General features: G+C 44.8%; 2 protein-coding genes across 2 annotated transcripts in view; both read right to left on the reverse strand.

Annotated features, from left to right (window-relative positions):
- Nucleotides 1-415: 415 nt before the first annotated feature.
- Nucleotides 416-12,075, reverse strand: LOC310812412 (ribose-phosphate pyrophosphokinase 2). The gene is made up of 7 exons (XM_083680955.1): nucleotides 11,778-12,075; nucleotides 7,542-7,725; nucleotides 4,733-4,831; nucleotides 3,872-3,996; nucleotides 2,994-3,167; nucleotides 2,333-2,492; nucleotides 416-1,723 (listed from the first exon to the last, which is right to left on the reverse strand). Exons 1-7 carry the CDS (start codon nucleotides 11,897-11,899, stop codon nucleotides 1,631-1,633), a joined length of 957 nt encoding a protein of 318 aa, XP_083537081.1. The 5' UTR covers nucleotides 11,900-12,075; the 3' UTR covers nucleotides 416-1,630.
- A 2,427-nt stretch (nucleotides 12,076-14,502) lies between these two features.
- The window catches only part of LOC310811638 (FERM and PDZ domain-containing protein 4-like), a gene marked incomplete at both ends in the record, with an annotated part of 31,524 nt that continues 20,088 nt past the window's right edge, over nucleotides 14,503-25,938 (reverse strand). The window contains 13 exons of the mRNA XM_083679866.1: nucleotides 14,503-17,672; nucleotides 18,223-19,209; nucleotides 19,430-19,568; nucleotides 19,739-19,921; nucleotides 20,135-20,224; nucleotides 20,314-20,440; nucleotides 20,886-21,022; nucleotides 21,276-21,395; nucleotides 22,634-22,765; nucleotides 23,007-23,114; nucleotides 23,323-23,427; nucleotides 23,538-23,583; nucleotides 24,367-24,469. Of these exons, the coding sequence (XP_083535992.1) occupies nucleotides 14,503-17,672; nucleotides 18,223-19,209; nucleotides 19,430-19,568; nucleotides 19,739-19,921; nucleotides 20,135-20,224; nucleotides 20,314-20,440; nucleotides 20,886-21,022; nucleotides 21,276-21,395; nucleotides 22,634-22,765; nucleotides 23,007-23,114; nucleotides 23,323-23,427; nucleotides 23,538-23,583; nucleotides 24,367-24,469 (5,447 nt within the window). The remainder of the gene's footprint in view (nucleotides 17,673-18,222; nucleotides 19,210-19,429; nucleotides 19,569-19,738; nucleotides 19,922-20,134; nucleotides 20,225-20,313; nucleotides 20,441-20,885; nucleotides 21,023-21,275; nucleotides 21,396-22,633; nucleotides 22,766-23,006; nucleotides 23,115-23,322; nucleotides 23,428-23,537; nucleotides 23,584-24,366; nucleotides 24,470-25,938) is intronic.

Here is a 25,938-nt window from a genome sequence, read left to right on the forward strand (position 1 = left end):
GACCATTTGTGTGCCCTGAGGAGAACCCCATGGTCCTGTCCAGAAACAACCCCTAACCCCTACTTGCTGGACACTTGTGTAGATTTGAAAGAATTGGATATTAATATTTTATTTTAAAATATTTTATATTATATTTTTCTGCCTTCAGATCTACACAGGAGTCTAGTAAGAAAGGGCTTGTTTTCTTATTGTGTTCTGTTTCTGGACAGGACATGTGTCCATCCATAATCCATCCATCCATGAGAAATAAATCCCATACTGTGCACATAATGAACCCAAAAGGTAATCATCAACAGGGGCACATTTCAAAGGACCACAAAACCTCACGGATGATGAAGACCAGAACAATTGTTCAATTCTAAAGAACAACCCTTAATATCCAAACCCCAAAGAAATTAAGACGCAAGGCAGCATCAACTGTGTAAGTCATTGTCAAATCTTTATTGTCAATGAAAGTCACTGGTAGTGTAAAAAACATTAGGTGGCTGTGTGCCACAATCAGCTACTTGTGAAGACTGCCTCATTCTTGGGAGAAGACACTCACCATACAACAGAACAGGAAAACCGTGAGAATCACCGTACATTATCATCATTATTATTACTCCCTCTTCTCTAAACACCACTGGAAAAATAACACTTAACCCAAGGAAAATTGGAGGATTTATACCAATTGTGTTCATGACCTTTTGGGATAAGGGTTGCAGACCCATTGCCCCTTTCAATAGATACACAGACATATGAAGAAAAATAGGCAAACTGTCTTCTTTTTTTTAATGAGATTAAAGAAATAAAATTATTTTTTTTATAATTGTGTGACAATGTACAATACAATTCCATTTCTCCCTCAAATCAAATTCCATAATGCAAATGTATAGTTTGAAAAGACAACGTTGTTAGAGAGAGGTGACCATGTTGACACCCTGGAGAAGAGCCACGCCTGCTGGATTTACATTCAGTTCCACCTCTTTGTCATTCCAGGCTAAACTAGTCTGGTGTTCCAGACCTGAAGCTACAAAATCAGGATACCATTTAGTTCTTTGTGAGCCATTGTATCTTTATTTTCATAATTATGTACAGAAACAGAGTGGAGCTATTCTAACACAACGTAGCATCACCTGGTAAATCAGCTGCTAATGACCATCTGACAAACGCTCCTGCTATTCAGCAGCGAATCAGGGAAGACAGAGGAAAAAGACAAAGAGGTGCATCTCTAAAGCCAGCAGTGTTGTCGGTCTCCACGGAGTAGAACTGTCAGAAAATCAATAATGACCTCTCACATGGAATGCTTCGTTTAAGGTCAGTTAACAAATAATAGGAAGTAGGAACAAAGCGTGGTTAGACAACGGACCTTTGGTTAAAGTGATACTGACACAAAAACACACAAATAAGAAAAACTAAACATAGTACACATAAATAGAAACGTGTTGGTCTTTGACGATGTTACGTTTTCTTGGTCTTTGAGTGGAATGTCAGAGGAGACTGTGGGCGTGGCCATTAAGAGCTGGTCACTTAACTGGCCCAAAACGCTGGACTGAAGACATCCGAGAAGGCGCTTGGCAGAAGGTGCAAGCTGATTGGACCGAGAGGAGAGGGAGAGACAGTCATGGTTATTGCTCCTTGCTCTTGTGCTTTACAAGGGCACGTGGCTGAAGAGGTAGGACACCGACTCCCCGTTGTGGGTTCTCCTGATCGCTTCGGCCAGGATCATGGATATGTCTATGACCTGGTGGAGATGACATCACAGTCACAATCAGGTTTGGTAACATGATCACAATCTAACCTCCGCCCCAGGCAAACTGCTCAAAACCGGGTACAAGGTACAGCAGCCCAGGGGAGAGCAGACGAAACTGCCCGTTTTAGAATGCTGTGACTCACTGATCACTACTGTGGAACATGATGTAACAGAAATGATCTCGCTGGCTCGCCAAGAGAAACAACAAATGTCAGCTAGCATTAGCCAAGTGATCCAACTCGCTAGAAAACCAGTTATAACAAGCTAACCGTTAACAGAACTGTTATGATAGCTTAAGAGTGAAAGGTAAGGTTTAACATGTTAAATCTTGGAGACCCCCAACAGCCGTCGGGTGACATTTTAAAACTCAATAAAACAGTCAAGTCTCTTTCGGTTGTTGTATCTGTACCCGGATTAAGAGAGCAAATAGGCTTCACTTACCTGGGGCTCTAATGGTGTAACATTCACATAACCAAAACAACAACAGCTTCCAGAAAAGGGAACGGCAAAAACCTCAAACACCCGGAGGAGATTCATCACTGTTTAAAAGCTAAGAGGAAGTGAGAGCCAACAGGGAGGGCGTTACCGGACAGTAGGTACCTGTATCTTTGGGCATGACTTCATCTTCTCCTCTTGGGGGATGGTGTTGGTCACGACCACAGCCTCAAAGGGAGCATTGTTGATGCGTGAGATGGCCGGACCTGAGAAGATGCCGTGGGTCAGAATAGCGTAGACCTTTGTTGCTCCAGCGTCTATCAACCTAGTGGGCAGGGAGAGATGAGGTCTGTGTGTGAGCAAGACAGGAACATAGAATCCTGTGCATTTGAAAGAGGGGGGAGAATAAGAATGTTCACAAGCCGACGAATAAGAAGTGGGGTTGGTGAACATAAAACACAGAACAAAAGAGGTAAAAGGACTTTGAAGGTGATAAGAGTGAAATGAACAAACAATCACTTCAGTCGTGAGTCAACACAGAAACTAAACTATCATTTTAGTTTCATACAACGACCGACAAAAATAAATTATGACTTTATAATCAATGCTTGCTTAACAAATAAGCATCCATAGCAATCTATAAATATTGACTGTGCTTTGACTCATAAGAGTCAATCAAACCCATGACGGAGGAACATAGGTCAATCTGAATCAGTGTGTGTGTGTGTGTGTGTGAGTGTGAGTGTGTGTGAGTGTGTGTGAGAGTGTGTGAGTGTGTGAGTGTGTGAGTGTGTGTGTCAGAGAGCCAGTGCTTCTCAGAACTCACTTGTCAGCAGCATGGCAGATGGTACCACAGGTATCTGCCATGTCATCCACCAGGATAGCCACACGGTCCTTCACGTCACCCACCAGAACCATGCGGTCCACTTCATTGGCCTTCTTCCGCTCCTTATGGATGAGAGCAAACTCCACATTCAGACGGTCCGCGATGGAGGTCACACTGAATATGAAGAGAGAGAGAGCAAGAAAGAGAGAGAGATTCATATTGGAAGTGCTCAGCTGAAGTCCCACCAAACGTATTCACCGATGTTACAAGGCATCAGTGTGGACAAAGTCAAAAGCACTAAAGGAGTTTTCTTATGTGAAATAAGCAGTTAAAATATACAATTGAAATTGTATTAAAAATACAAAAAAAAGAAAAAGATAATAAATATTTAAAGAGTTTGGCTATTTGGTCACATTGTTGAGTACCTCAGGACCAGCCTTATCTCACTTCTCTGTGAAAGACGGATACATTAACAAAGGAGCCATTCACTCATGAACTCCTACCCAACAAACCTCATACACCCCCGTGTGGTCAAATACCGACATTACAGTGGAAGGACCAGCAATGCTGGCTTCTCCTTTACATGATCCATTATTGCCCTGCAGATCCTACCCCCTAGGCACTCCTGTACATATGAAACTGTTATAATCTATTTTACATAAACTCTGTTTGCCTATCGGTACCCTTGAACCATGTAGCTTAAATCTAGTCCTGAGTAGTGTACCGAAATGTCATTAAAAAAATAAAACACCGACACTGAATTCAAAAGGCACTAATCGCTCAGCACTACTGGGATCAACCGGAGAGCCTAGTGAGTATGAACATGGGGTCAACGTGCCCCCAGTCCTCTTCTGACGCCAGTTGGCCGTCATAGTTACCGTTTGGCTCCACCTGCATCTGGGGACACGATGATGCAGTTTTTCCACTCAGGAATATTCTCCCGAATCCACTGAAGGACGGCTGGCTCGGCATAGAGGTTGTCCACTGCGATATCAAAGAATCCCTGTGGAGAGACAACAATTAACTTAACAAATCAGGTGGGCCTGACTAACCATTCTGTATTCACTTCAGTCCGTTCTATGACTATTGAGACTTAACAGTCCCTCCTAAAGACCTCTTCTCCCTCACTACCCCCCCTATACTAACCCTAACCCCAAGACCTCTTCACCCTCACTACCCCCCCTATACTAACCCTAACCCCGACACCTCTTCTCCCCTGCTACCCCCCCATACTAAGCCTAACCCCAACCCTTGAGACCTCTTCACCCTCACTACCCCCCCATACTAACCCTAACCCCAACCCCAACCCTTGAGACCTCTTCACCCTCACTACCCCCCCTATACTAAACCTAACCCCGAGACCCCTTCACCCTCACTACCCCCCCTATACTAAACCTAACCCCGGGACCTCTTCTCCCCTGCTACCCCCCTGTACAATAATGCTAATAAACAATGCTAATAAAATATATTAAAAAATAAATAATAATAATTAGCCTACTGGCATTACGACTGCCAATGGCCCCTGGCATGAGCATTGATTACTTTGTCTTATGATGACTGTTGGAGAGATGATTCACTTACTTAAACAAATGTATTTGTTGTAAGTCGCTTTGGATAAAGGCGTCTGCTAAATGCCATAAATGTAATGTAAATGAGACTTGAGTAGACAGACTTCACTGCACTCATGAAGGACTGTCAGGAGCCATGACGGCTAACTGTGGCCCTCAAGGTGTGCTGACCTGGATCTGCGAGGCGTGGAGGTCCATGGTGATGATGTGGTCGGCCCCCGCCACAGAGAGCATGTTGGCCACCAGCTTGGCTGAGATGGGAGCGCGACTCTGGGGACACGGAGAGACAACCTTGAGATGTACTTACTACTTTCATTGGCTTCTAATGTGTAATTAAGGCTGAAACGATCATGAAAACTGTCCATTATGAATTTTCATAATTTTTGCCTTGCCTCTTCATAATCAGTCATATACACTCTGAAATACATGTTACAAAGTCCACGGCTGAGAGAGGATAATCTCAGTGTAATCTTAAGTGATACCAATATCTTGTTCAAACACTCAGTACAGACACTCACTATAACCAGAGTAGCCCATTACAGTGATGGTGAGAAAGACATTTTTTTTTTTTAATAATATGTTTTTACGGCATTTCTGCTTTATTGGGATAGAGACAGTAGAGATTGACAGGAAACATGGGTGGGAGAGAGAGGAGGGATGACATGCAGGATATGTCAATGGCCGGAATCGAACCAGGGACCTTGCAATGATATGGTATGCGCCTTAGTGTGCTACGCCACTGAGCGCCCCAAGAGAAAGACATTTCTGAACCCAACGCAACCGCTGCATGGAAAGGTTTGTCTCACAAATGTATAGTAACTTGTGTTTACCATCGGCCTGCAGATACAAATCAAGATGTAGTAGTTTACAGGGTGGTCTCCAGTCAGCGCTGGCTGGTAAAGAAGGGCTCACTACCGCGTCATTTCAGAGTTACAGTATTAGATGTAGTAGTTTACAGGGTGGTCTCCAGTCAGCGCTGGCTGGTAAAGAAGGGCTCCAGTCAGCGCTGGCTGGTAAAGAAGGGCTCACGACCGCGTCATTTCAGAGTTACAGTGTTAGCACTGATTAGCAGCTTCAACTTGTTTTTAACGCTCTTTGAGCACCGGTTGCACTGGTCAAATATACAGGATCAAAAAGGCTAGGAATATAGGCTGGTATTTAGACAAGAAACAACATGTTTCTCCATTATTAATTGGATTTATTCAGGCTGTGACTAATATTCTTATAGTATCAAATATTGGTAATTCCAAGATGGCTTTATACAGCCATTGTAAATAAACTACAATATTGGCGAATAACAGTGGCTTCTTTCCGCGTGGCGCTGAGCGCTGAGATGAGCATAAGCTTGGATTGGACAGTAGGCCAAAAAGTGGAAAGTTCTTGACTGGCCAAGTTAATCTTTAAATTTAAATCCAATTCAACATGCATTTAATTTCCTGATAAGATTTTAGGAAAAAAAAGCTCAAAACAACTGAAGACGGCTGCAGTACAGGCCTGGCAGAGCATCACCAGAGAAGATACCCAGGCCTGGCAGAGCATCACCAGAGAAGATACCCAGGCCTGGCAGAGCATCACCAGAGAAGATACCCAGGGTCTGGTGGTCAATGGGTCGCACACTTCAGGCAGTTATTGCATGCAAAGGATTGTCAACTAAATACTAAACATGAGTGCTTTATTTGGACATTATATGAATCTGTCCCATTACTTTTGGTTCCCTGAAATAGGGGGACTATGTATAAAATAATAAAATAAAGTGTTATCATTTCATGTACACAAAGACCATCAAATAAAATCTGAAAATCTACACGTATTAACCTCATAGTAATTGTCTGATTTCAAATGCAAATATTTGGAGTATAGAGCCACAAGAAGAAAAAATGTGTCACTGTCCCATTACTAATGTAACTGTAACTACTGAATCCTACAATATCTGCTCTGGTGTCCTCCTTACAGACATATTGCCACAATCAAGGTCAGAAACTAACAACTGTTTGACCAAAGGCCATTGCTAAACCGGTTCCTACTGCTCAGACATTGCCTACAGTACTGCTAAAACTATTTTTTTATCAAGTTTTCCAGCACAGATATGGACTTTCTCATGCAGTTAACGTACACACACACAGTGCTGTGTTGCCAAAATAAAGACACTAAGGGTGACTCTGAAATTCAAAAGGGAGGTAATACAGTAGGTCAGTGTTCAATATATGAATTCGCCTTCTAATGGACAGGCTTCCTAAAGCCTAACTCAATGACACACGCACTGAAGTTGTTGATATTGTGTTAGAGGGAAGATCTCAGCATACTGTGTGAACTAATTATACTGTGATATAACAAAATGATATGTACATAATGTGATTATAGGCTTAATCAGAGAAATCAATTTATTGAGTAAACTGATGTGTTTATTCTCACTGCAATCGTATTGCATGCGTCTCCTTCACCAACGTAATTTGGCAGACAGGCTACTACTGAACCGACGGTAGCTTCTAAATTAAGATTACATGTGTTGCAGAGAGGAGCGGGTGTCTGCAATTATATAATTAGTTTTTTGTGATTGGAACCTTTCCATGCATGAAGCGTGACCAAGTACGATGTAGCTGCTGCCTTCTCAAATCAGACTCCTTTTCAGTTACCTTCAGACAAAAATGACATCTTGGAAGGATAGTGACTTTGGAGAAAGAGGCAGCTGCATTTGGATTGAGACACAAAACACAGTCTTCAAAACATAGGTTTCATCTCGTGCATACTAACTCTGTGGCTCTGTTTACCTTGTGTGTGCAGTACTGAAGGCCCTCTTGTGCTAGGGACTGAGTTGAGAACCTCTTTGGGCCTTGGTGTAGGGAGGGTTTACCTTGTCTTTTGTGTGTGTGCAGTACTGAAGGCCCTCTTGTGTGAGGGACTGAGGTGAGACCCTCTTTGGGCCTTGGTGTGAGGGACTGAGGTGAGAACCTCTTTGGGCCTTGGTGTAGGGAGGGTTTACCTTGTCTTTTTTGTCCTGCCGGGCGTAGGGGAAGCAGGGGATGACGGCGGTGACGCGGGATGAGGAAGCAATCTTGCAGGCGTTGATCATGATCAGCAGCTCCATCAGGTTGTCGTTGATCTCCCCACAGCCGCTCTGCACGATGTACACATCCTCCCCACGCACACTCTCCCCGATCTCCACACTGGCAGACGGAACAAATCACAATTTACAAACATCAAATGACCTACTCTCCCTCTCACTGACCTCAATAATGACAGAAATACAATATCTGTACACAGAGAGATAACATCAATATCATCATATACACATTTTATTTCATACTAAAATGGCATAACTATAATTGGATCGTGCACATACATCAGCTTTATTGGTTGTATTGATTATACAGAAATCCAGCGGGCATGTGCAAGTGCATTAAAGGGATAGTTCACTTATAGTCTGATGGTTCCTAAAGTAGTCCATGGGCCAGGAGAAACTGTCATCCATGGTTCAGTCGTTGAAATCACCACCACTAACTTCAGCTAACTTTAGCCACAGCTAACAAAACAACAATGGTTGGAGTGATGGAGGCAATTAGACACCGTTCAAAATTGCATGGCCAAATCGACTGAAACGAACTTCCTGATTTGGTTGGTAGTTACGTTGAGGTGATTTGGGGACAAATAATGAACTTCGTCTAATTGCTCCTTTCACTGCCATTGATTTTTTGTTAGCGGTGGCTACTTAAACAACTCTGAGACATGGATTGCAGTTCCTCCTGGCCCATAGACTACTTTCAGGGTAAGGAACCACCCGACTATATGCTATAAAAAAAACCATGCCTTAACTTGGTGTGACCAAAATGACTGGATCATCAAAAACAAGCCTCGTGTGGTAAGCTCCTCTTCTCATTTTAGGAGTAAGTGTGTGGGGGAAAGCAGATGTTGTTGTCGTCAGTATTGTTAGCTGCCGACAAGGTTCACGCTGACATAATGAAGTAAAAAGGTAACACGTGTGTGAAACATTCCACAGGGCACATCCCCCTGCCTCTGGCGGTGTCATGTGATCACCACCAAAGACGGGTTACGTAGACCTGGTCTTGAACTGCACCAGAGGCACAAGGGAACCTGTGTTGAATCAATTAGAGGAACATACAGTAACCCTCTGCTGTGATCCTCCATTGCACATGTGAGCAGTGGACACGAGACCCATTGTTTCACTCACACACACACACTACTGCAGGTTTACTCAAGGTCAGATACAAGTATGGAGACAGGGGTGGAATAGAAAGCAATGAGTACTCAATTTGACTTATTTTACCAATGGAGGGAGAAAATAGGAGAAAGCAAAACTTAGAGGGTAACAACTGAAAATTTGGGAAATGTGGCTTAACCGCTCTGACTCAGTCTGTTAAAGACCGCACGCCTCTCACTCAGGGAGAGCAGAGCTAGACCAAAAACAGGAGCAATGTCGCATTGTTTAAACAAGAGCATCTTTACACCACCCCTCCCCCACGGCAGGCTAGATACAACTGTGTAGAACATAGCAAATCCACAGCAAAAAAATAAACACTCGGTCACAGCGAACAGACTATGTTCGGGAAGCCCAATCGATTCTGAGATATGGCATATGGATTTTATGGGACAATATTGGGTTCACAATTTTACCTTTTCTGAGCTCTTTGCTAAGCAAGGGAGAGAAAGAGGAGCGGTGGCCTCACTGTGCATGTGTGCAGTAGTAACAACAACAACATACGTAGGATCTCCTCATACATCATTCAAAACACAGATGCGGGTTGCTCCCTTTATTTTCTTCTTTTTTAGGAACACATAGTGATAGCTAGCAATAGCGATCTAACTTCAGCACACCCAACACAAGACGTACATAAGCTGTGTGATTGATTACCTCCTCCCCCACCCCTCCAGTGGCTGCAGCTGACGGGGACCACAGCAATACAGACGGCCAGGATGGGAGAATTGTTTGGCATTTTGGGATTGTTGAATCCCAATAATTCTGCTTGCATGTGCCAGTAGTCATCAGTAACGTTTAAAACATATGTAGTTTAGTTTTCCACCGACCACCGTCGTTATTAGCCCATTCACAACATTCAAATGGAAATATCCATATAATCCTAATCACAGATGAGGCTGTGTTGTTATGTGGGAACTGCTGGAGTTTGACCCTGTTTTTGTGCTTGTAAAGTAAGGTTTTCACTGTCTCTCTGCAACACGCATTTTATTACAAGTGCATGCATGTGCAGTTCGCCCACAGGCTCCTCTTTCCTCCTTGCTTGGCTCAGAAATGTTGAAATTGTGAACCTGCAAGCCAATAGTGTCCCATAAAATGTATATGCCATATCCAGGGCTCTGCAGTGCAAATGTTTTTCTCGCATTTGCGCCTAGAACTTTTTAGGCTGTGGGCACAAAAATAACTTAGGAGCAGATAAGTGAATGTGTGGTGGCAGTCAGCCACCAAGGGATCATGTTGAGCGCAGTGATGTGTGTCCTTGTGACGTTGTCTTGTGTTTGCTCTAGGTGGCGCTCTCCCTGAAAGAGAGGTGCACACTTTGACAGACAGTCGTCAACTGAGAGAGAGATGAGGGCACATTGACAAATTTCTCAAATGTGCAGTTGTTACCGTTTAAAAAGGTCCAGGTTTTTCCCCTTTGGGACCATACATACATACTGAAAAATGTATGCACTCACTGCAACGTAAGTGGCTTTGGATAAAAGCGTCAGCTAAATGACATATTATAGGTCCAGTACATAACATTCAAACTTTCTAAAAGCTTCCTAATGGTTGTCATTACTATGTCTACTTGTTAGCCATCAGGGAAGGAGATCCCTTGAAAGAAATGTTTGATTAACGAACCCTGTTCTGGTCCTGAAAGCGCGACCAAAGTGTCCTACCCAATGCTTGGTTTGTATACAAACATGTTGTTATGGCCAGGGGTGTTCAAGGGGAGTGGACAGATTTTTGCCTTGCTGTCTCTGGTGGCTGCCTCTTCGAGTCCAGTTGCAAATTGCAAACTTTGCACCTGGTGAATAGTGGTTGGTAAATAAAGGCAAATGGTGTGTTATTTACCCAGCATGACCTATTTTTTAATCATCACACTGTTCTCTCCTCCCTTTTGTGAGGAGGACAGGAAATTACAATTCTATCTTATTTATCAGTGTTCTGAGAACCTGACTCCCACTACGACCAGACAACCACAGAATTCTTGAGGAGGCCTTGCAATCAGTTACAATGTTCAATATAGACTTGCAGCTGACACAATTGGGACATTAGGACACATCTCGTATGAAGACCTTTCAGTACTGTGGCCCATCACACTTCTCAATACAAACTACAAAAAATCAATCAATGAGACCTCAGTATGTTGCAGTGCAGTGAACTCGGTGACTCCCATTGCATCATATTGAAGTAAAGTAGTCTACCACCGTCATTGCGGGACATGTACCGTTTTGGTTAATTTGGTCAGCTAGCGCTTCCTCGCTGAAAAATGCATGAACACATTGAATGCATGTGATATAATTTAGGTGAGATTAAGACATTTTTTCGTGCCCTGGAGCTGCAACACTCGACTAGTGATAATGCTTTACAACGACGTCAGAAGCCCGGGGTTGAGAGGTCTGTTTACGTGTAATGCACATAGCGGGCTCTCTGTCATGTCACGTGTTCTCAAACTGGGTCGGTCGAGCTGCTGGAGAGGATAGCACATTCAGCTCCATGGAACAATAACATGGAAACGAAAGTTGAGCGTGCATAGTAAAATTATCATTTTTAATTGGGGGATTCAGATCATCTAGGAATTTAAGAAAACTAGCTTCACATCAGATACGACAATTTGTAAACAAAGAACGACAGGAACGTTCCGTGTACGTTTACGTTCCAGGGATTAGTCCGACCCCTCAAATTAGCAGTAAACGCACTAACGTTAGCTGGCTACGATTAACAGCATAACGTCAGCTAGCAAGGGAGCCTGCTGAATGTATTCAACTCGACTTCACCATGTCGCTAACATTAGATTCATGTGCCCTGAATATAATTACTTGTTAGCAAAATTGCCACTGCTGCACTTCACGAGCTAACGTTACGCACATGTTTTGTGCACGCATGACCACTGACTGACTGACTGGCACTGTTGCAAATCATGAGTTCCTCTCTAGCGGCCAAGTTAACGTTAGTTATTAAGTACAAAACACCCATGCATCTATCAAAAACCATTGGAGAAAAACGTGAAACAATATTTACCATGTTTCTTGATTGCTAAATTTCTTCGTTATCACTTTCCCCAATTCCAGTCCGAGGCGATCTGCCACTTTCTGTGACAGGTCGTGGTGGGAGCTCCCGCTGAAAAGCACGATGTTAGGCATTTCCAAAAATACTGTTGTGCAGTTTAGCTAGCTAGGCGAGAGAAGAGCACGATTTAACAATGCAACAATCGCCCCTAAGGGTGTTTAAAGTTAACAAGTTAACTCGTTGTTAACGCAGCCAACGCATAGCAGTTCAGCACGAGAGGAGATCTAAAGCTGAAAGGAAATGACAATATTCTGTTTTGTATGACAGAGCGGAAGTGCCTTTGTCTCATTGGACAGCCGTTAGCATTAGCATTAGCATTAGCACTAGCATTAGCATTAGTATTAGCGTTAGCGTTAGCGTTAGCATTAGCATTAGCATTAGCCACCCTCCCTCTCTGATCACCGGCTGTCCGCTGCCAGGTCAACCACACCGCTGCCACTGCTGCTGTGGGCAGGACGGGTGGCGAAGATGCCCGCCCGGTGGGCCAAAACAGGCCGCGGGTGACTTCCGAACAAAAGAAAAAAGAGATAGATTTGTAATGAGAAGATAGCAACTGGGTTCTGTCAGAAAGCACTGCATATAATGTGTTCTCCTTTTTTTACCCTTTTTCTTTTCTGATTGGAGGACATGAAAAGCTATTTATTGTACGTTGTAAGGTGCATGTAATATAAACAAATACTTATAATGAATTTATAAGTATATTGGTTATTTCATTATTTTATTTATTTATTATTATTATGTTTTTATTATTATTATGTTTTTATTATTTATTATTCTATTTTAAGTTCCAACATTCAGATTAACCCATCTTGAAAATAAATTGAGTAGTTTGAGTAGGCTGCTGTAACACTGAGCATTAATATTGGGTAATAGTGAGCATTAATTGTGTAGGTTGAGTATAGGCCACTGTAATCTCGAGTATTGTAATAATATGAGGCGCCGGTGCGCCAGTGCCACTTGGGATAATAATCTTTAAGATAATTATTTTTTGGGGGGGGGAATTCCTATAAAAAAAACGAAATAACCAATAAACGGCTTGTTTATTCAGTTTCTAAAGTTGCCCACTAGTATTCGATAGAGATTTTAAGCTGTTTTTCATGTTTTATTTAAAAAATTAAAAAATCAGCAGAGTAATACAATAATCACCAGAGTAATACAATAATCAGCAGAATAATACAATAATCAGCAGAATAATACAATTCCATGTCTGCTTCCATTATGAGACACGAACTGCATATTATCACTCTACTTCCGGTGGACAAAAACGCATTTCATCCTGAAAAAGTACATTTTTAAATTCTGGTTGAATTGTCTTTTTCATTTTATACATTTATACAGTTATCGAATACCAGTGGGAAGCTTTAGAAATTGAATTATTTAGTTATTTAGTTTTTGGGATAAAAAGGAGAAAATGAATTATTCCAAGTCACACGGATCGTGTAACAATGTATCAACAACATTGACTAAATTGTATGTTAAAAACATCTTGTGACTTTACGACCAGTAAACACTCGACCTACAGACAGCTGCAGGAATGTACCTCTCATCGTCTTTCACGGCTGCCACTAAATAAGGCAAAGTTATCGATAGCATACTTTTAATTTGAGCAGGATCATCTGAATGTTAGGTTGTGCAATTTCAAAATATCCTCACTACGTATTTCGACCCCCCCAGCTCTAACCGCGACTTTAGAACTGTCTCTTAATTAGATGTTCCTCTCAGAGCGCAGTCAGCTGACACCTCAAGTCCCCGTTTCATCCACTCACACAGAGACGCACTCTCTGTCTCAATGTCATCACGTGAGGAGCATCACGCCAGGATAGAAGGACCTTGTTCACTTGAATTAATTGATTATGTTATGTTAAAAAATAAATTTGATTTAACTGGCATTGAACATTCATGTGCTTACCCTTAAAATATCATGCTACAACCACGGTGTCATTGAGATATATACAGTATTGAAACAGAGTGCAAGACTGAATGTATTTTTCCAACTGAATAATATTTCTGTTCAAGTTGTTAGTGATTCACATGAAAAAACAGTGATAACACACCATGAATCTCAGACATGTATGTAAAACATTTTAATAGGTTTCGGAATGCTGAAAAAAGATATTTAGTGGATTTTAATGTTATGGTCAGAGAAATAATGGCATCTGTTATATAGTGTACATAGATACCGTAAGGACGCAATTGAGTCCAGAGAGGATCATATTAAAACACATAGAATTCATAAACTTAAAAATCATTGAACTTGCTTGACCAAATGCTTTAATGAGATACTTGCTTACACTTCAGTGTCTTTTGGTTATATATTTATGCCCTCTTTCTTTGTTAAAAACATTTCAAAAATAATTACAATAAGAAGCAGTGCTAAATGCAGTGCAATTTCAGTGCCACAGTAGGTCAGCATTATTGATAAATTGTCCTCTCAACATTGCAACCCTTAACTACATTGTAAATAACAGAGTAAATGAAGTAGGACAGAATCCCGTCTACCCGATAACCTCTTAGAATTTATATAGCAATTTATATATTCATATAGTGTATGTATATACATTTTTTACACTTAAAATAACTTATGCACAGGAAGAAAGGTGTCTAACATAAATTTCTTATTACAAAGGTCTGTGACTGCGTGGCTTTGCAAATACACTAAAAGACGCCTCCTGGCGCCCTACTTGCTAAGCAGCGTTTTCAGGGAGCGGGTGAGTGCGTTGGCTATGGCTGACATGGTGCTGGAGTGGCTGACCAGGGCTTTGACGCTGTGGTCCCCGGGGGCGCCTCCGGACGCCGCCTCTGCCGCACGCAGCAGACAGATGTAGTTCATGACCACCTCGTCCACCTTGGCCACCACCTCCCTCTGCTGCTGGGAGGCCGCGGCCCCCAGGCCCCTCACCAGGCACATGCAGGCCTCAGACAGGCAGCAAAGCACCTGGAAGCTGCAGGTGACGGCCAGTAGCATCTCCTCTGGGCTGCCATGGGCCTGGGCCATCCTACGGCAAGCCCGCCCCAGCTCCTTGGACTCGATGGAGAGCAGCTGCTTGTACTGGGACAGGTCATGGATCTGTGGCACCTGGGCACCCCGGTCCCCTCTACCCACGCTGGAGCGCACCAGGGCGATGAGCTCACTGGCGTCTCTGCGTACATCCACAAAGCCAGCAGGAAAGACGTACATGCGGTCCTTGAGAGCGTTGATGCGTGCCAGCCTGTCACTGAAGCTCATGTTGGTCAAGACCTCCCCATAGAGCTGGTCACCAGCAGCGTCCAGGGCAGAACCAAAGAGAGATGCTCCTTCATCTAGCTCCCCACGGCAACGCCTGGGCCTCTCCACCTCCACCTCGTCCTCCTCAGCCTGGCTCTTCCTTTTGAAGAAGCAGTAGCTGAAGGGGCCATTGCACCTCCAGGGGCTGGTGTCCAGCTTCTGTGACCCCTTCATATGCTTGGCGTCCTTCTGCAGAGGGAACATCACAGAGGCTCTCCTGCTGTCTCTGCCCCCGGCTGGCCAGCACGTGGTCTGGGACGCCACCGAGCCCTGGGAGTAGCTCTTTGACAGCCTCTTTCTCGTAGGTCTTCTCTGGAGTTTGGCTTCAGTTTGCTGGACTGACACTTGCTGCTGGCACCTGGTCCTTGTTTTGTCAAACAGCACCTCCACACTCCCAGAGCCCGCTGTCACACTACTGGAGCTCCGTCTGAGCTCCCTGCCCCTCTGAAGGCTGTTAGTGTGGTACTCGCCCTGGTGGAATGTGGGAGTGACTGCCTGGATGTGGTTCTGTCTGTACTGGATCGTGCACTCCTGCTTTGGCACAGTGGAATTGGTGGTGCTCATGTTGGCTTGCAGTGGCAGAGGTGGGGGTGGTGGAGGTGGTGGTGGTGGTGGAGGAGGAGGGGGCGGGGGTGTGGCACAGGCTCTGGCCTGTCTAGTGAAAGCTGAATGATGGTCTCCTGCTCCCAGTGATGTCCCGAGCTGTTCTATGCGAGCTACACTAGGGGCGGTAGAGAAACAGAGAGAATCATTAGGAGCCTGACGGACAGCATGCTTCGTCCTGCAGTCAGACTTAAGCCAGTCCTCTGAGCTGCCAGCCTGGGACACCACACTCCGCGCTCTGGAGGGGGGCCTGCCGACGCCCCCCTCGTGGGTGCTGTCCCTCTCACAGAGGGACAGAAACTGCTCGGGGTTGACGCCCCTCTCTAACTCACTCTCAAGGCCCGAAAAGGAGCTCCTCCTCTCAGTGCCACTCTGCCTGACTTCAAGACTGTGGCTGGGTCTCTGAGCATGCAAGTCAGGACTCCTCTTCAGCTTAGCGGGCAGGGTGGCGGAGTGGTATGGGCTTTTGCTGGCCCTTGGTAGGGAGGCTGTGTTGGGGTTCACTAGATTAGGGCTCTGGAAGGGTGAGGACGAGGGTGGCATGCAGGGACATCTGCCAATGGTGTTCCCCTTATTTCTAACCATTTCTATCAGTTGTGGATTACTGGTAATATACCTCCTAGTGTCCTTTTTGACTCCCTCTCCCATGCCTGCACTGTGCAACCTGCCCCCCTGGTGCATCTGGCTCACTGTCAGATAGTTAATCAGCTGCCTATAGGCCTCGCTTCCCTCCTTTGGATTAACTCCCCTTAAACAGCCTGGCTTGGCATGCAGATCATTGAGAAGGTTACTCCTTCTAGCTGTACCTGTGGTTTCTTTCATCTTGGGCGTCCGGTGGGAGCCCTCTCTGCTGGGCTCTGACCCCGGAGGGTGTATGTTGGGAAGCATCTTCCGTAGGAGGGCAGGGTCAGCGTGAGGGTGGAGGTCCTTGGCCTGTGGGGTCTGGCCTGGGCTGCTGTGGGGGGCCTTGTCCTCATAGTTGAGAACCCTGAGGAGGGACGAAGATGATTCGGAGAGTGGGTGTTTCCCCTCTGGGGCATAGAGGGGTGAGTCTGTGGGGGTGGCACAGGCACTGCTCCCTGTGCTGCAGCCCGCATCCAGGGAGGAGCACTGAGAGCCCTGGAGGGAGCCATGAGCCTCACTCTGGAGGGACGAGATCCGTTTAGCCAGGTGGTACTCACACAGTCTGGCCATGCCCTGTCTCGTTGGTGGCTGTTCCCCTTGGAGGTCTGCCTGCCCGGGGTCCCGATGCTTTTTAGTTGGGGAGGGGAAGGGAGCGGCTGACAAGTTTTCTTCCTCTTCTCCAGTTGCAGAAGCCCTGCTGTCTTCTGTAGTCTCACGCGACTCCTCTAGCTCTGTCAGGTCAGTGTGAGTGGGAGGGCGTGGCAGGCTGCGATGAACCCGTGGTAGACTGTTCACAGCCAGATTCTCTGCCACGGCATCTTCCGGTAAAGGAGGAGGCGGCCGTCTCTGGAGCCTCTCGCAGAACGACGTCCGCTCAACGTCAAGATAGCTACCCCTATGCCCGTCTCTGGTGCTGAATGTGTTGAACTTCCCATTCGAGTCAGCTGACTTTTTGGGCCGTTTCCCTCCCCCAGCTGTGGAACTGGGCCTCTTGCCGGTGGAGTAGTTAGTGAGAGACTTATCCTCCGTACCCTCTGGTTCCATCTGCATACCATCTGGGTGGGGGCTCTGCTGTGGAGGCCCAGTAGAGGACTGGGGCCCAGCATCTCGATGGCGAGAGGGGCTGCGTGGTTTCTTCTGGGTGGCGCCCCCAGCGCTTGGCGAGACTGGGAACTCTGTTTTCTCCTCCAGCAGGGGTTGGTAGCCCTCTGTGGTGGCGACTAGCAGGCGCATGGAATTTTCATGGAGTTTGTGGGCCGCGGCCTGCTCCGAAGTCTCTGTCATCTCTGAGGAGTTTGTCTCGTTGCCTGAGTCGGAGGAAGACTCCGGGCTGAAGGCTCGAGATATTAATACACCTATGTAAGCCAGAAAAGAAGAGAAAACATTTAGTATGGCTTTTAGTAATTTCAACCTTACATTTAGTAATTTCAACCTGACTTATATGGAAGTAATAAGAGTTTTGGACATTATAAAGCACTAAAAATAATGGTCACCCAATTACTCAAATAACAACATTGTATAAACATGTTGTATTGCATAATAATTTATTGCATAATAATGGACGTGTTAGTTATGTTATTACACAAGTGGGATACTGTTCCTTATTTCACTTTTGTAATAACAGAAACTGCTATTCCATTATGCCATACAATTGACTATGGAATAACATGTTAATACAATGTTGTTACTAGAGTAATTACAGTGTTACTATTAGTAACCATACTACTGTATAGAGGCATGTATTTTGAGATATTCAGACAACAAATTTGGACTGGTCAAAAAGCACAGCTGTGAAAAGTAAACACAGAACACTAAAGTTGGTGAGAGTATATTTTGTATAAAAGTGTAAACTATGAGATAAAGTCCAATGTATTGGGCTAATGCTTCTAGTAATGATGTAAAGACCTGGGTTGCTGCTGGGCGGTGGGCGAGGAGGCCTCTCCTCAGACACAGCCAGGGCCTCTAGTGCCTGCAGGGTGTTGACCACAGCAGTGTCCAGCCTCCTCTCCCCACTACCCTCCCCGTGGGTGGGGACTGCGTCAATCAGGGACACAGGGATATCATCATTGTCAGGTGTGCTCAGAGGGCGACCCTCCGGGCACTCCTCATCAGAGCTGTCCCTGAACCCCGGGGGCGGGGCAGCGATGGCCAGGTTCAGGGAGTGAAGGAGGGTGTCGTTGTCCTCTTCGTCATCGTCACCCTCTGGGGGAGGAAGTGAGGTCAGGTCGATGATGTCGTCACTGGAGCCAGAGAGGGTGAGGAACGTAGCCTTGCTGGCTGCTGTGGCCCCTCCGCTCTGCTCTCCTCCTGTCATGGTGAAGTCTTCCTCGCAGCTGGCATCGTCTTCATCCTCTGCATCGTCTGTTGTATCAGCATAACACAGGTCCCTCAGCAGTGGCTCCTCCACACACTCCTCACCGATGTTGCTGTACACCACATGAGGCCTGCCACCATACTGGAAAGGCCCGCCGTCCTGGGTCCTAAAGTCTGCGTTGTTGTTGTTGTGCAAGTAGGCAGGTCTGTGGTTGGGAATGTCTGGGCTCTCGTCCAACAGACGCTCGTAGCCTAAGTTCTGGGGGTTCACAGTGTTCAAAGGGGGGTCTCCAAATATGAAGGATACCTTGGCACTCCTGGGTGAGTCCTGGGGTTTGTGTCTGGTGGCAGGAGGGAGAGGCGGGGGCTGCGGGCCTCTCCTCCCGTCTGGTGGCCTCTCGCTCCCCTGATGGGTATGGTGGGCTTCTGGGATGTACGGAGATACGTTGTTTTCTCTGCCTCCATTGTCTGAGTACACAGAGTCTCTGTGGTAGGGAACAACCATGCCTGCTGACGCGTTGGGGTCCTCACAGTCACCCAGCGAAGTGCTGTAGGGCCACTCCAGAAGCCTGTCCTGGCCTGGAGGAGAATAGAGAAAAACCTTGTTTAATAATAGACAGAAATCTACATCCTTGTTCAAGTCAAAGATAAATTATACACAGATGTAGATGTCTTTATTTCTTTTAAGATCTTACTTGTTTTTACTTTTTATATCACACAAGCATTACTTAAAACATGTATGGCTCAACAAACTGAAAAACCCATATACAGCATATCTGTGTCTGCAAAGTTGACCCACCAATTTCCTCTCCCCCGATGTTGTTGCAGTGGGCCATGTTGAAGATGGAGCGTCTATTGTCCACTAGGAGGCGGTAGTACCCAGCAGTCAGACATGCCAAGTTCATGGCATCACTAGACTCCATTATCAATGTGATCGGCTTTATGGAGACAAAAAAAGATGAGGTCATGATGTCTGTGTCTGTGCACAGATACAGCATCTGTGCATTGTTATTTATTTATCTGTGGCTCTTGCTTCTAAATCAGTAGCAGCACCTCATTAAAATCCACTCGCTGCGTCACCCTGACAAAACAAGGCCCTAGTTCTCACCCTGACGTCCAGGACATGCAGCTCGACGCGGACGTTGGTCTCGTCCTCCGTGAGGATCTCGATGCGGTTGACATGGCTGAAGTCAGCCAGCAGGGCCACCAGGTTGGTCTTGGCATTGATGACATGACTGATGCCATACCTGGGCCCCACCAGCAGGGTCACCTCTGTCTGCTTCTCCCCCTGCTGTGTGTGTGTGTGTGTGTGTGTGTGTGTGTGTGTGTGTGTGTGTGTGTGTGTGAGAGAGAGAGAGAGACAGAGAGAAGAGAGTGAGAGCAAATGTGAAAGATTGTCGATATCATAATAGATGCATTTATATTCATATCTAAACAATGAATACAATGCATGAAAGCTAGGATTCAAAGGTTAACCTCTTTAGTCAAGAGCATATGCACCTACCAAAAGTATTGATTGGAAGACCCTTCCTCCATATAGTCTCAGATCACTGAGATACTTCAAGTAGTGCACCTTTGCCTGCAGAGCAGTTAACTAGACATACAAGACCAGATCACAATGTCAATACAAATCCACTTATTTTGATGGTCAAGTTACGATTTTAGATGAATGCAATGAAATACCTTTTTTCCTGGAGGCACTAGGTTCTGGTTGGTTTTGAGGATGTGTGTCAGTGCTTTCTTAATGTTTTTCTCCTTCATGCTGGACATCACTGCTGGGGGTAGGAATAGTGCCAGACCCCACTCCTTCCTGTAAAAAAAGTATTAAATGTATTCATGATGTTATACAAATAAATCTTCCCCTTTACAGTATATCTTTGCTTACTATGTACAACTGTACAGTCCAGTAATTATCTAAATATGTGTTACTTTAGTTTACATATATAGCATAAGCTATAGACACTAGAGTCCAACACATCAGATACTTGCTAACTCAATGTGTCAATGTATCTATGCCTATTGAAAAAACTATGAATAAATAAATACCTTCTCACTAACCTCAGGATTAATGGGAAAGCCATGTAAAGTCAAAGTCTAAGCAGTCTTTGATTTCTGTCTCTGTGAAATGACTTTGGCTTGGCTCAGAGCCACAGATGATATACATATGCATACCTAATGTACTTTACATTACTTTGCATACTGTGTCAATGGCCCTGTTGTGATTTAGCAGTGTTGGCTAACAGAGGCACACTCACTGGATGTACTTGAGCGAGACCTTCTGCGTCTGTCTGGTTGTCATGGTGAGGATATACATCTGCAGAGCGGCCAGGCGGAGTGCTGCGTCGTACTTCAGCTCTGAGCCGAAGCGCTCCAGGACTACATCATTACAGCTCTATGGGAGACAAGAATGGAAATTTAGAGCAGTGCACAGCAATAAAGTTGAAAGAAACACTTGACAGGATGTTCCTTTCCTGTACAGGTAGAGGAAGGCCAAGCCAGAGTTCTGAGCCTCAGACTCGATGACTACCAGCAAAAAGCACAGGATGATACATGATGATGATTTATTAACGTGCTCAAATGAGGATACAGGTCTGGTGCCCTTGTAGTATACCATGATGAGGCTACCCCCTCTTTGATGTGCTCACCTGTACGAAGAGGTATTCAAAAGCCACCGCATCCCTCCTGAGCAGGTCCACAGGGTCCTTTGGGACAAAGCTGATTCTGAAAAAGCATTTCATCTTGTCAGAGCCTGGTCTCTGTGTCACCTGAGACAATGAAAAAAGAGGAGAAATAAAGAGTGGGAGAGAAAAGGAGAAGAAACATGTTAAAAAGAAGAAACATTGCAACTGCATTGTACTTTTATAGTGAATGACCTATTAACTGCATTGTACTTTTATAGTGAATGACCTATTAACTGCATTGTACTTTTATAGTGAATGACCTATTAACTGCATTGTACTTTTATAATGAATGACCTATTAACTGCATTGTACTTTTATAGTGAATGACATAAGGACATGTCAAAATAGAAAAAAAGGTCTAAAGACCTTATGTATGATGTCAAACTCCACAAAATGGTAATTAGGGTCAATTCCATTCCTACGGAGAGCTTGGCAAGGTCAGTACAAAGGACAGAGTCGTCATTTAAGTCGGGGAGAATTAGATCTATTTGACAGGTTCTTGGCCTCTGTCTAGGCACATGAATTAATGAAGACATGCAAAGATTGTACACCGGTTAGTTGCCTGACAGCCACCTTTCCTTCAGTGCTCAGAAGGTAAGGTATTAGGCATTGAAAAAAACATTTTGACACAATTACACAACGCATTTTGCCCTTATGAAAGATATGAATTCATTATTGCCTCCGTAAGCAACGTGGAGTCGGGGCTGGCTGTGCAGGGGGAATATTAAAAGTGTCCTCCTGTGATCTCACACCTTCATTAAATGTTGAAAGCCGTCTCCCCTGCTGTGCTGGACCTGATAAATGACGCTGTGTTCTGACATCGCTTCCTGAATACAGAGCAGGAGCCTGTCTGTCACAGCTAAGCTTTCACTGATTATGGTAGTGCTAGTCCAGAAGTCTTGTAATCTACTGGAGGCCGAGCTGGGAGGGAGGGAGTAGTATGGGATCACTAACTGAACTAGCAACAGATATCCATCTGTGTGGGGACTCATAGACCTGGACCTGCATGTTCAGTACAGTGTTGTATGTTACGACATGTCTTGATAAAGGCTGGGGCCAATGTTCCCTCTAAGCTGTGCACATGGCTGGGGGTACCAAATTAATATACATTCTACATTTTTGGATCCTCTTTCTCCAGCTCCTCTCGAATCACCGGGTTGTGTCATATTGCAGAGCACAAAATCTCGTTAGGTGAACAGCCGATGTAGATATCACCATACACAGTCTCTCTAATGAACTAGTGTGGTTTCTACCTGGTCTGTCATCATACTGCCTGTTAGCAGACTGTTAGCATACCTGCTCTACAGTGCAGTAATCCTTACCTGAGTTAGCATCTCCTGCTCATGCAAGAGTACCAGCTTGCTGCCAGAGACCTCTGTCCTCTGCTCCAGCATCAGAGAAAAGTGTTCGATGCACTTGATGGACAGTTTCTCTTGCAGGGTCATGATAACGTCCTGCCACACAGTAATCACACAACAAGACAACATTACAATAACACTTTGACCTCCAGATGTGTAGCTTCAAAATAAACACTATTATCTTGCCCCTTGTTGCCCCTTGTTTCGTACAAAGGTTAACATGCCATGCGAGTTTCAAGGTCGCGCCACCAGACCATGCACTCATTGTGTCCAGAATTTCTCCTGTGTCATTATGAATGCTGCAGGTACTCAATTTCCTCCAAACTGTCAAATGCACCTTGATGGATGTGCTGCTGTCGAATCGGAACGACTTGGTCTGCCCGTTCTCCAGGTACACCTTCAGGACGTTTGGCATGAAGAGGAGAGAGTTGTCTTTCACAGTGCTCTAGGGAAAGGACACAGGCAGAGTGAAGGACGCAGTGAAGGACGCAGTGGAGGACGCAGCACACATTCAGACTGCATCGTGGACCATGTACTGTTTACTGAATATTCTAATAAACAATTATGCAAGTGTGCCCATTTTCATGCTCACATTTAAACGTGAACAATAAGGTATTTTATCCCCTGGACTATCGCAACCACAGATAACTCACCGGAACCTGGCCATTAATGATGACCTCCTCTGCAAAGCGCACTTTGACTGGATTGGACTTCAGCTTGGCTTTTTTGGCTGCACTGATGAACGCTGACTTGGGAGACTGAGAAGGGAAGTGTTGAGGCAGGTCAGTGGCCTGGTGGTCAAATTAGAGTTGGAACTAAGCCAGGGCCTGAAAGTTTGTACAGCAGACCTGAAAAAATAGATACTTACAGGGTACGGCTGGATAACAGTCAACACAATGGACTCCTTACAGTTCCTTGACGGAGAAAAACTAGTTTTATTGAATGATAATAACAGTGAATAATTTCAATGCAATGTTGTGCCTTTGGCACGCACGCACGCACGCACGCACACACGCACGCACGCACGCACACACCTCATTTGGGGCTCATTTTTCAATTTTTAATGAAATGTCAGGTGTCCCCAATGTGAGGAAATGTAATTACACCAGAGCTCTTTTGGATGACATTTTCTCAGAGTTTTGTTTTATCTTGCCAGTAACAATTTGGTACTGCATTCAATGCTTCCTCATCAAGCACTCTAATCACAAAAATGCAAAGCTCTTTTTTTGGCGTAGATAAATGCATTAAAACAAAACACACACACACATATTTGTGTGGATTAACATTTTGCTTGTCATTTATTTTATTAATTTATATTTTTTATTAATAGTTTGGAGAAAGTCCCCCTCATCATCCAAAGGGCCCCTTTTTGATGACTGCAGCAATGTACTTTACACAAATCAAACTTTGGAAAGCAATCTTGCGAAATAGGAAAGCATGTAGGCAATGTCACCAAAGACATTTTAATGTCTCTGCTTGTAATGTCATAAATATTTGAACTTGAAAAGAGCTGGAAAAGTCTGGTTTGAAAAGAGCTTGAAAAGCCCTGAGAGACCAGGAGAGGGAACAGCTGTCAGCACAATTAAGTTGTGTGTTTTCCACACTTGGAAATGGCTAATGGACAGACAGATACATTAATAGATTTACAGAGAGGTAGTCAGACCGAAATACATGAATAGACAGACACACTGGTCTACCTGACGAGGTCGATGACTCGCTCCCTGGGCGCTGAACTGACAGCCTCATCATTGATCATGATGATTTCATCCCCTGGGACCAGCCTTCCCTCTGAGGGACCACCTGGAAATAGACACACACACACACACACACGCACATGCACGCACGCACACGCACACACACACACACACACACACACACACACACACACACAGTAAATGTACTTAGAAGTTGGAGCACTATGGTCTCTTGGATTACACTCTGGAAAAGCTGAACACTGATGAAAATTCACGCGTCAGGCATTGCATCTCTAAAAGTCTTGTTCTCTTAATTCCAAGGTGTACCACACACTCTCTGTACCACACACTCTCTGTACCACACACTCTCTGTACCACACACTCTCTGCCTCTGAGGTGTACCACACACTCTCTGTACCGTACACTCTCTGTACCATACACTCTCTGTACCATACACTCTCTGTACCACACACTCTCTGCCTCTGAGGTGTACCGTACACTCTCTGTACCACACACTCTCTGCCTCTGAGGTGTACCGTACACTCTCTGTACCATACACTCTCTGTACCACACACTCTCTGCCTCTGAGGTGTACCGTACACTCTCTGTACCATACACTCTCTGTACCATACACTCTCTGTACCACACACTCTCTGTACCATACACTCTCTGTACCATACACTCTCTGTACCATACACTCTCTGTACCATACACTCTCTGCCTCTGAGGTGTACCATACATTCTCTGTACCATACACTCTCTGTACCATACACTCTCTGTACCACACACTCTCTGCCTCTGAGGTGTACCACACACTCTCTGCCTCTGAGAGGATGAGCTGCCACTGGCAATTGAATCTCCGCTTGCTCTGCAGAGGCACAAGACAGATGAAGACAGGCTTTGTTCCCAACGCCTGCACAGATTCTGAACGCTCTAATTATTTTTCCCCGGGAAGTCTGTTTGCCAGTGATAGTGTTGTCCTGAATTAATGGATGGATGACAGTCACTGAGGAGTGGAGAGGAGACATGGAGAGTGTGGAGCCGCACACACACTCCACAAATCTAATCTCTTCTCTCTCTTTCCTGATTTCCTTTCCTATTTCCTGGTAAAAAAACACACTTGCTTGTTGTCCCAGTTTGCAGTTTCACTAAACATGGATGAGTATCACTTCTAATTTTGACTTTTATAAGAGTATTGATTGAAGTGATTATTGTATTGTCAAGTATTCCTACTTCCTCAGAGTGGCAGCGCCATTGGCTAATTAACTAATCCATGGCAGTGGCCTATATACTTAATCAGGCCAATGACTTAGTCAGCCAATGACATTTCACCAGGGCAAAAAGCATCAGAATAGTCACTTCCTCACTAGTTCTGCTAGATTCTATGATTATGATTATTGAAATGCATAATAATTCTCTACAACTGCAGCTGCAGCTCAAGGGATGTAATTTACAGTATATAGCAAAGTGTTTGATAACGACATAATAGTCATTTTGACTCTATAGCAACATCTACAGCTCTACATCAGAAGCTAGGAGGGAGCCTGAGAAGGTGTCCTGGCATGAAGGTTGATC

The sequence above is a fragment of the Argentina silus genome, assembly GCF_951799395.1.
Source record: "Argentina silus genome assembly, chromosome: 11".
NCBI classification, from domain to species: domain Eukaryota; kingdom Metazoa; phylum Chordata; class Actinopteri; order Argentiniformes; family Argentinidae; genus Argentina; species Argentina silus.

Excerpts from the sequence above, each read along its gene's own strand:
- LOC310812412 (XM_083680955.1), bottom strand. The coding sequence starts at position 11,899 with ATGCCTAACATCGTGCTTTTCAGCGGGAGCTCCCACCACGACCTGTCA. Across the intron at positions 2,493-2,993 it reads ATCTGCCATGCTGCTGACAA|GTTGATAGACGCTGGAGCAA; the intron begins GTGAGTTCTGAG and ends CCTGCCCACTAG. Across the intron at positions 1,724-2,332 it reads AGTCATGCCCAAAGATACAG|GTCATAGACATATCCATGAT; the intron begins GTACCTACTGTC and ends CATCTCCACCAG.